Below are 10375 nucleotides of genomic sequence, written 5' to 3' on the forward strand. Positions count from 1 at the left end.
CCTTTCAACAAAAATCAAACCACCTTGGGAGCCACAACATTTTATGTCCAGTATGTCTCAGTATGTGCTGATGTCCTAGTATAGGCTAGATTTACTTTGCTCTGCTTTAAGCTTTAGCAATAGCCGCTTTCCTTCCATCTCCACCAGAAAACTTTTCCTCAAAAGTAGAGCAGCTTATTGTAAAATGTCTCTCAATGTTCGACTGACTTACGAGGCCGAAGTTGCTTCTTATTCGTCAGCTTCTTCTTCGAATTTTTCTGTTCCACCTAAAATTCTGCCTGAGGCGCCAGAATATAAATGTGACACCATTTAAGGTGGACTGGGGAAATTCGAAAGAGAAGCTGACTTCATCTTCGCAACTTTTGAGTGCTTGACGGTCTCTCACTGCAGACTTAACGTACCAGGAAACCAACTGCGCTGCTTATAAATGCGAACAAGTCCATTTGTCTCCAAGTGCTCGTCTTAAATCTCTCTCTTTGCCTTTTTGTTAGCTACTAACTAGGCGAGACTGCGTTGCTATGTGACCTGCAGTCTCAACCGCAGGTTCTCAGTCGTTAAGAACCAGGGCTTTCGCGCTGTATTGCGCACTTTGGAGCTGAGATACAGCGTCCAGTCTTGAAGATATTTTACTGACAAAATATTTTAGTGACCGCAGCGAATGAGAGCCTTCTAGTTTCCTTGCCACATCACTACCATTTATTTTATTAATAAAAGATGTTGGAAGTAAATTCATTATGGATCATTACAGATACTTTGCTTTAAAAGTACCAAGTCCTCAGACAGTAAGAAAATAGAGATCATGTGTAGAAAAAAAGATGCATCGAGATGCATCGATAATTGTTTTACAATCGCATCGCAGCCTCTGAATCGTAATCGAATCGAATCGTGAGGTGCCTAGAGATTCCCACCCCTACTGTGTCATGTGATGCTGTCAATTGTGCACTTCTTCTTTTGTGATGGTGCAGTGTCTGAGTAGTGTAAGCATGATAGTACATCATTAGATGGGCTTCAATTCAATGGCTCATTTAAAGCTTAACAATTTTGCAAAAAAAATTGTAAAAATGAAATAATATCAGATCTATATCAGTATTGGCCAAGATTTCAGAGAACAAGTCCATACCATACTACATACCTTAATGAATCCGTGTCTCAGAGGTTTCTCAGGCTGACCACTTGAGTGGTGCTACCATTGCTGTTACCATAAGCTGGGAGTAGACTATATGACTTTTAATCCATTTCAAAAATGGAGAGTATCACTTAATATCGGAATTTCTTGTTATTTTGTTGTGAGGGAGTGCATACTAGACGATACAGCAAAAAGAGGGTATAACACATTAGTTTCGGCTGCAAAAAATCCTAAATCTCCAGCGATAAAAACAAAGATAAGCTGGACTGGACCTGTTAGTGCTTTTATGCACTGGCTACAAACTTGCAGCTCACTTGAAATTGTAAAGACAGTAACTCTTTGCCTGTGTTCAAGCAGCTCCTCTATCTTCACGGTCCCCTGTACATGCAATGTGTTATTTTCGCAACTCTTCTAGCTCTCACATTGGCTGTTGCCTGAATCACTAGTTCAATTACTTCCTTGACCATTTCACACTACAGGACTTTTGTAAGTAGTGAAAACCAAACATTTGAAAATATCATTTCTCTCTCACACTACCAGAGCATCTATGCCGTCAGTCGCATCAGATCGAGCTCCCGACCTGGAAAATTGATTCAGATTGTGGAAATTTGTCAGCAGGGGTAAATCAGGGTTAAGTAGGCCCAGTTCTAGCAGGGCCAAAAAAGTGTGTATAATATCTCCTTTCAGACCCCACATCTATTATAAATAAAGACCACTGTAAAAAACACAGAATTTGTGTTCCACTTGCTCCATAAAGCACATGGTGCTTGGACCCCGATGGTTGCCATTTGAGATTTAGACGGTCAGTTTAGCTCTAATAGCAGTTACAGTTCAAAGAAATAAATGTGTTCTACATCAATTTCAGGCTAAACAGAAGTTGACTGTCTTGGTTGCTAAGAAGAATCATGCTAGGAAGCTATTGCAAGAGATCTGAACAAGCGATCTGTTGGTTGGCCTAATAATGACTACTGAACTGCTATTCTTTTGTGTTTGAACTGAAAATAAATTTCCTGTATTAACTTTATTCAAATATGTCACACATTTCTATTCAATTAAACAGACTAGAATCAGTACATACAGACTTTGTTACTTCAACATAAAGTTCCACTGCTGATGGAACAAACCTAAAAGATTTCAGTTCAGTTTATTTGGGTTTCATTGAAACAGTTTTTAGTCACTGATCCGTTGGTTTATTTTTTGAGCGTCAGGGAGGTGAGGGATTCCCTCTCAGAACTCTCTGCTTGCAGTCCCCCCCCCCTTCCTAAATTTAAAAACCTCATCAGATGTACACAAGTCACATGAATGGCTTTTCAGCATTCAATATAGCAAATTTCACTGAACGGTGACGAGTTCGCATGTATGACTACTGTTTTTTTGAGCCAGCCTTAATTGTCTCGATCACACTTTTCCAACTCAGTCTCATTTTCCAATTCATCCACAGCATCAAGTGAATAGTGTGAGCGCACACTAGCTATTGAGTCACCAGCTTTTTTATTGGCTGAATTTGTGATCAATCACCTCTTGTCACCACGCACAAAAGCCCATCCAAACAGAACAGGACTAGACAAAAGAAGGCTGGTGACTGGGATCAAGATAAGAGCAGTTAGATGCTAATCTAACTGCTCTCAAAGAATGCTGTTCAAGAGGCCTGCATCTCTTGGGTGTGATGAGTACTGCCTTACCCGCTCCGCACCAGAATGATGTACTTCACAGCATCTCACTAGAACATTTTTCTTACAGTTTATTTTTTGATAAGTTATTAAAGAATAGTTCAGCTAAATAATTCAATTTACATGATTTTCTACTTACCCCAAATGCAGTCAATGAGCCAAGACTGGTGTCAAAATATTGATTCTTTATTTTAGCACCGGCAATATGAGGCTAATGGCACTAATAAACTACGCAAAACTGTTTCCGTGAACACATGCATAAAACTTCTCTCAATTTGCTCAATCCGCATCCAGGTTTTCATTCAGGTTGCGCAAACACATTGAACACAGTAGAACACAGTACGACTCACTAGTGCCTCAGGCACCAGAATGTGACTGCTACATCATTTAAGGTGGAAAGAAAAATTCAAATAAAAAAAAACTGCCTAGCAGGAAGGAAGGAGGGAAATTCAGCAACAGTCCGCCTAGCTATAGTAAACACTGAATACCTTGGATTCACTTCTTTGAGGCATCATGGGAAAAAATGACTTGGTACAGCTGTAGATTTTAAAATATCCCACTAGGGATCCTCATTGTAATTGTCAGGTGAAAACTGATCACCACATACACAAAGATTCTGCAGGGAAACTCAATGTCTCTCTTGCTAGGTGGTAGTTTATTGCCAAAAAATGCAGTCTGCATGTGAATCTATCTATAGGAAATCAGTGTTACATACCAGACCACTGGTATATTTCTTTGTTCTGTTTTTGAGTAATGGAATTCAACACTGATTTTTGCAGGTTTTTGTAGGTTATTCAAAATGCAACTTCTAACACTCTTGCAGAAAGTAAGCCTTAGGTATTACTGCTAATTAGGTATTACATTAACTGCACTAACACTACATACCTGTGTTTTACAACATGTCCCTGTGCTTCAGTCTCCCAGAGTTTGACGGTGCAATAGCACCGGAAAGTGGGACATTATGCAGACGATAACGTAGTTCCAATTCTGAATTAAACATGTAAAAAAGACATCATTCAAAGCATATATATGAAGATTCTGGCATTTATGGCATGTGTGGAAATGGTTTTGGTGACTGTTTATTTCCAGTGTTAGCTCCAGTACTAAACTAAAGAAGCAAAACCTAGATCATCATGTAAATTTGTTTTTTCACCAAACTGTTCCTTTAATTTCATGCATTCATTTATTTATTTTAATTGGAACTGAGTGTTGCTTGCAGCATCATTTCAAAAATAATTAGTCGAAGATAATACGGCATCTAGGCAGAATTTTCATCTTCATATTTATTTATTTATTACTTACTTACTTTCCAAATTAATACCAAATTAAGAACTTTGAAGTAAAACTCACAAGGTGGTGCTTAATGCAGTTAGATCATTAAAAGCTATTAAAGCAGTTCAAATCTCGGCATCGAGCAAAAAAAGTCACGGTAAAAAAAAAGCAGCCAACTAACACCAATGTTGGTTGACAAAGGCTGTGTCGCTGTGCTTGACTGACCTGTCAGCTGCAACTCACATGTAAAACAGTGGGACCCCCACCAATGCTTTCACAATCTACCCATAAAATTACACTCATTTACATTAAATGAATAATTCATGCATAATTACAATGACACAGCGAACAAGTGTCTCAGCTCCAATTAACATCACATTAATCACAAGATACCAATGCTACATGTTCCCTGTGACTGCCTTGGAGCTGTGTAAGAGAGGAAAGCTACTGCTCTGTGTGTGGGTGTTACCTGATGTTGCAGTCTCGCACTCTGAGAGGATGCAGCAGAAAGTGGAACCTGACTGCAGGTGAGCAGACGTAAGGTTGAGACAGGAAAAGTCTCAGACAGTCTCAACATAGGGGAAACACACTCAGCTAATGTCCTGCCTCAGGGTCAGTGTGCTCAAATAGCTGACGAATTAGCAGCAATTCGATCCCAGCACTTAGAGCCAGTCGAGCGGCTGCACTGAGTATGAGAGAGGCAGAGTGGAACAGCCAGACAAACTTTCTCTCTCCTTTACCTTCTGTGATGTACCCACTCAACTCAGGTATACGTATAACACACCAGCATATCACCGCTGCTGTAAGAATGCCCCACATCTCCAAAACAATAACGTTTAATAATGTGCATCCCTGCTAATGTCGATATCAAGCAACTGTAAGACTTCATGGATATCGTCAGACTGCAAATCTGAAGAAAAGCTGAAAATTAAGACCAAATAATATCAGAGAGAAAGTTAGAGACATGCACAAAATAATAACACTTTTGGATCAATTGTGAGGAAATAGAAGCTGCATCATACCACCCAGGCATTGCCTACACAAGGTTCTAACCTCAAAACTCTTGCAATCACTTTGAAGGAGTTCAGTGGCTGAGAACAGAGGGAAGGTGCACCAATCATTAATATCAAGAGTTTGCATATGACCACCATGTAAGGGAGGGTAGCTATAAAGACACCATTAGTTCAAAACCCTATGTGTGACTAACCTAACACTGCTCATTCCTCAACAAACACCATCTCAACAGTGAAGCATGGAGGTGGCAGCATTATGCTGCAGGGACGCTTTTCCTCAGCAGGGACTTGGCATCTTCTTAAAACTGAAAGACGGATGGCGCAAAATACAGAGAGATACTGCAATGACAACAAGGCTTGGGAGAAACTTCACCTTTCAGCAGGACAATGATTCCAAGCACAAGGCCAAAACAACACAGGAGTGGCTGAACAAAAAAAGGTGAATGATCTACAATGTCCAAGTCAAGGTCCAGATCGAATTGAGAATTTGGGGCACTATTTCAAAACTGTGGTACACAAGCGTCAACCAACCAACCTGAACAACCTGAAACAAATCTGCCAGGAAAACTGGGTGAAAATCACTACATTACTTTAAGAGCATATTGGTTTGCAATCAAAATACTGTCTGGAATCATCTGTGTCATATGTAATTCAGATTTATCTTAACTTTTGAGGAGGTTGAATACATTTGCAAGCAATGTAGGTGGCAGCACAGGTGTTGCACAAAAATATAGCCGCATGCATTGCAATACACATGAAAATATGTTTCAAAAAGAGCCAAGGGACATCGGTAGGTTTCCCTACCGATGTCCCTTGATGAGTAACAGAGGCTGCCTCTTTACATGAACTAAGGAGTTAAAAGAGCTAACCCAGTGTCACACTGGATATTGATGGCGACACGCTGTCTTATTTTCTCTGCAGTGGATGATGTGCCAACATGTTTTTTGCCCGAGAAATATATTTTCAGTGTTTATGGATCCATAGCTAGATCCATAAACTAGAGTAGCAAAGAATTACATAACATACTTATTTGCAAACATAAGCTAAACCCTCTTGTTTCACTGAATTGTTAGTCTGCATATTTTCTATGTCTTCTCATGATGAACTGTGACAAGTACCCAAACAGTCATTTCAGTATTTGAACCCGGCAACTCAAACAGTTATCAGAGTACTCGAGTAACCGTACACATCCCTCTCTTTATGGTAAGGATGAGCGATATGGCTAATATGCAATATCATGATACTTGAATGCATTTTTCACAGGTTTGGAACATTTGCTCCAGAAAAATAGCCATACCACATCACAAAAAAGGCTTAAAAAACTACAAATACTGTTCAACATTAACCAAGTAGGAACAATACAGAAAAAAAAATCAAAGAATTGGTAGAAATAACTTACAAATTATGAAAATATTAATGAAATATACTAGCATAATGGGCTGAAATCCAATCAGCTAGTTGTTATTTTGCAGAAATTGCTGTATACTGGTTGTTGTTGTTTGCAGTCTCTCTATAATTAGTCTAAATCTATTTCTATGATATATGCACTTGGTCATAGTTCTAAAATTACTGATGATACTCATACTCAAAAGAACTGGTAATACAACATAAAGAAAAAGTGAAAGGTCTGCTTTTCGAAATTAATGTGAAGGAGCCTAGTGTTTCAAATGGTTTAAAAAAGTAATATGAAAAAAGTAATCTCTATGAAGTTACAAGTTTTTTTTTTTTTTAATGACAGCGACGATATAACCCTCTAACTCACAGCCTTGTGTGCTGTACAGCTCAGTCTCCACTCTCTAGTCAGAAGCAGTCCAGGAGCTCATCTTCTTTCCTCTTCACACTCTTTCCCTTTTCATCCACTCTCCTCATGCATAAGCAGGACACTAGGACACCTCATCAGGGAGGGGGCAACCACTGGTTGTCTCTCATTTCCATTCTGCAGACAGCTGACTTCATCCAAAGCCCGTGTGTAATTCTGCCACCAGGCCATCCGTCTCACAGCACGGATCAATGCCGTAATCCTCCAAGGCCCCGTTTCTGGCGCTGCCACTTCCACAGTGACGTCCAGAGTGCAGGGAAACTCTAACCAGGAATATAGACTCAGTCTGTACAAAGTCTGTCCACTTGGCAGCTATCTTAGCACTGCTCCTGGCAGTTATTTCCAGCCTTTAAGACCAGGATCCTATCTACTTGGGGAAAGACCTACAAACCTAAAACTGTCAGGTGAGTGTTTTAAAAAAACATTTTTAAAATCACATCTGACAATTTTGCTGTTTCATGTTGTTTTGGCTATGACACATGTGCATATGTCCACAACAGAGATGGCCTGTCCTTGTGTATGCCTTTAGCAACAAGATGACTGGCTTGACTTTCTGTTACATAGTGCTAAACGAGTAATTGTTTTACTGAAATCGCACTATGAAAGAGTGTAATTTTTTTAAATTGCAAGAGTTGCAATTGTAATCATATCCTACATTATTCATATTTGTCCAAACAAGTTTTGCACTGGTATGAATCGATCAGACACAGCAGTGTTACTAGAGTTATTAAACACTGTGTCCACTCACTGTCCACTCGATTAGACAGATCTGTTGGTCAGTGACAGTAACTCATTTGTTGCTGCACAGTTTGTGTCGGTCATCCTCTAGTCCTTCATCAGTTGTCACAGGAACATGACCACTGAATACAAGTATACTCTGTGTTTGTTTACTTACATAGAATATGATTCACGTCTTGTGTGTCATACACTACCAAAAAGAGATTGACAATGACTGAAAAATATAAATTTATGAGACCCTGCTGGTGTGAGTTCATGCCAGTTTTCTTTCTTTCAATGAGGCACATAACACTGAGTGCTAATAGCACATTTTTGGGAAGAATCTTTTACTTCCTACACATTAGCGAATGTGAGCCATGAATTAACTGATTCATTATATCCTAAAATGTTCTTGTTGTTACTGAATGTTTTTTCAATATATTGTTTTAGTGACTGTATTAGATAAAAAGAATGTACAGAGTCATTTCACTGTTATTTGTGTCATTTTACACCAACTTTCCCAAAGACAAATGAGTAAAAATCCAAAAAATCAACACATCAGAAAATGGGGAAAAAATAAAACAGATTTCATTGTGCCCTGAATGTGTCTAACTTACATGTCATCTAATTTACATGCACAAACAATGAAGGTGTCCTAAATCTGCCTTCTGCTCCCTATGCACTTCATTTCATCCCTAATGTAAAGCAAAAGGAGTGGCCCAATAATACATAAATAAATAATACATCAGCCCTTAGCAAACACTGTGCACCTGTAGTGGAACCTTTTCACTGATTACAGAAAGCCTCGTCTGTATAAAACAGCAAAATGTGTGTTCACAACTGCAATGGCAATCTCACATGTCTTGGGAGAAAAATATATGACGGCTCAAGATGGAGTTTATGGGCTAGACCTGCAGTACCACATGTCCTGCATATGGTAGTGGTTACTGAGTGCATTAATGGATGGGCCTTCTGGAGCAGCACGGGCAGCTGCTAACCTGTTTACCAAGCTGCCTGCTGTTTTGCTGTTGTTTTGATCCATTTTTCATGAGAGATTAAGATTAAGTGGAGGGCGAAACTATGCCGTTCCAAGCAGCTGCACACCGCTGCCTGCCTGGCAGCTTTTCAACCAGATGTTCGCAGTGGATTGACCACTTCAATCTCATTTTAAAATTCATTTTTAAAATGAAACAGTGACCTCCCTCAGGACATTTCTACAGAGAGCAGCGCTGGCTTGTTTGCTAATAACCACATTATGGGGAAGAATTAAAACTCCAGGTCCTACCTTTAAACAGAAAGGCCCTGCTCTCATTGTGGAAGCCCTGGACTTGAGAAACTCCTGCATAAGACTCCTCAATATTCAGCTCCTCAAAGATGTCAATGCGTAGGGAAGGCTCAACCCCAAAACCTGAAACTGAAGAAATGAAAAGTAGGGTCAACCACCAAACCTAAAACCAAAAAAAAAAAATCAAAAGAAGGGTCAAACCTTGAAACTTAACACTGAAAAAATGAAAAGCAGGGTCAACCACCAAACCTAAAACCAAAAACATGAAACAGAGTCATCCCTGAAACCTGAAACTGAAAATTAAGGAAACTGACAAAACCTATGACTGAAAAAAATGAAAATTAAGGTGAATCCCCAAACCTTCAACCAGGGAGAAAATGTAAAAAAAAAAAGTATGGTAAACCCAAAAATACTGAAAATGAACATGAAAAAATCGAAAATGAATGAATGAAAGCAGGTTCAACCAGGAGGCAAACCAGAGCAGATTCAGCCCCCAAACCAGAGACTGGGAAAGACAACACCACAAAGCTGGGAAACAAACAGAGTGAACTTCAAGACATTACAACACACATTAAAATGGAAAAAAACAGGGGCACAAAAGGTGGAGTTCTTAAAAAAAAGACAAACGAAACCCCGCGTTAAGACGGCAGGTTAGAGAACACTTAAAGCCACTCAAACATGTAGAGGACTAAACAGAAGACCGTCAGTTCTCCACAGATGGTGAATAACCCCAACTCCACCTCACATCAACACTGACAACAGCCTGTGTGACAGACAGAAGCCCGATTAATGTGGGACTCACCCGGCAGCACACCGACTACGAGGAGAAAAGAAAGTTGTAACACTCCCATGGTGAAGAAGAGAAGAGTAACGGTTAGTCCATTTGTTCCTCCTCGCGAGTGTGCTCGCATCACTGACACATCCTGAGGCGCGCCGAACTACGCATGACCGAACGGTGGGTCTTTACAGGCGGCTTAAACTTTAGAAATCACAGACGGGACGAAGAAAAAGAGGACAAATGTATATACTCCACTTCGGCGCAACAGGACAGACGTGTCCAGTTTACACAGACCAGTCAGAGCAGCAGGGCGGCAGGAGCATCATCTCTCTCGGTGAGAAAGAGAGAGGGAGAAAGAGAGACAGAAGGAGAGAGAGATGGAGAGAGGGGGATTGAGACGCCACAGCTTGAGACGGTTAGTTTTCCCTACCCGTATTGCAGAAAGCCCTGCCTTCTGTGCTATGATTGGTCCGTATCATCTCGCCCTTTGCCTTCGGATTGGCTAGTAATCCATACTCCCCGCACAGTATCTTACACTATTGGCCAATCACGGCGCAGAGGCGTTGTTTGTCGGAATAGCGGTGGGTAAAAAACAACGCCAGTCAGAGGGAGTCGTGAGAGACGCGCCCCAAAGCCTGCTCACTGCTGCCCCCTTCTGGTGGACACTGGTACAATCATTCGTCTTTTACGGACAG

General features: G+C 40.3%; 1 protein-coding gene across 1 annotated transcript in view; it reads right to left on the bottom strand.

The window, feature by feature from the left end:
• The window catches only part of nell2b (neural EGFL like 2b), an 83237-nt gene extending 73064 nt beyond the window's left edge, over positions 1-10173 (bottom strand). The window contains exons 1-2 of the mRNA XM_036576820.1: positions 9705-10173; positions 8903-9031 (exon numbers count right to left, since the gene is read on the bottom strand). Coding sequence (XP_036432713.1) covers positions 8903-9031; positions 9705-9813 — 238 coding nt within the window. The 5' untranslated portion in view covers positions 9814-10173. The remainder of the gene's footprint in view (positions 1-8902; positions 9032-9704) is intronic.
• Between the last annotated feature and the right edge of the window lie 202 nt (positions 10174-10375).

The sequence above is a fragment of the Colossoma macropomum genome, unplaced genomic scaffold, assembly GCF_904425465.1.
Source record: "Colossoma macropomum unplaced genomic scaffold, Colossoma_macropomum, whole genome shotgun sequence".
NCBI lineage: Eukaryota > Metazoa > Chordata > Actinopteri > Characiformes > Serrasalmidae > Colossoma > Colossoma macropomum.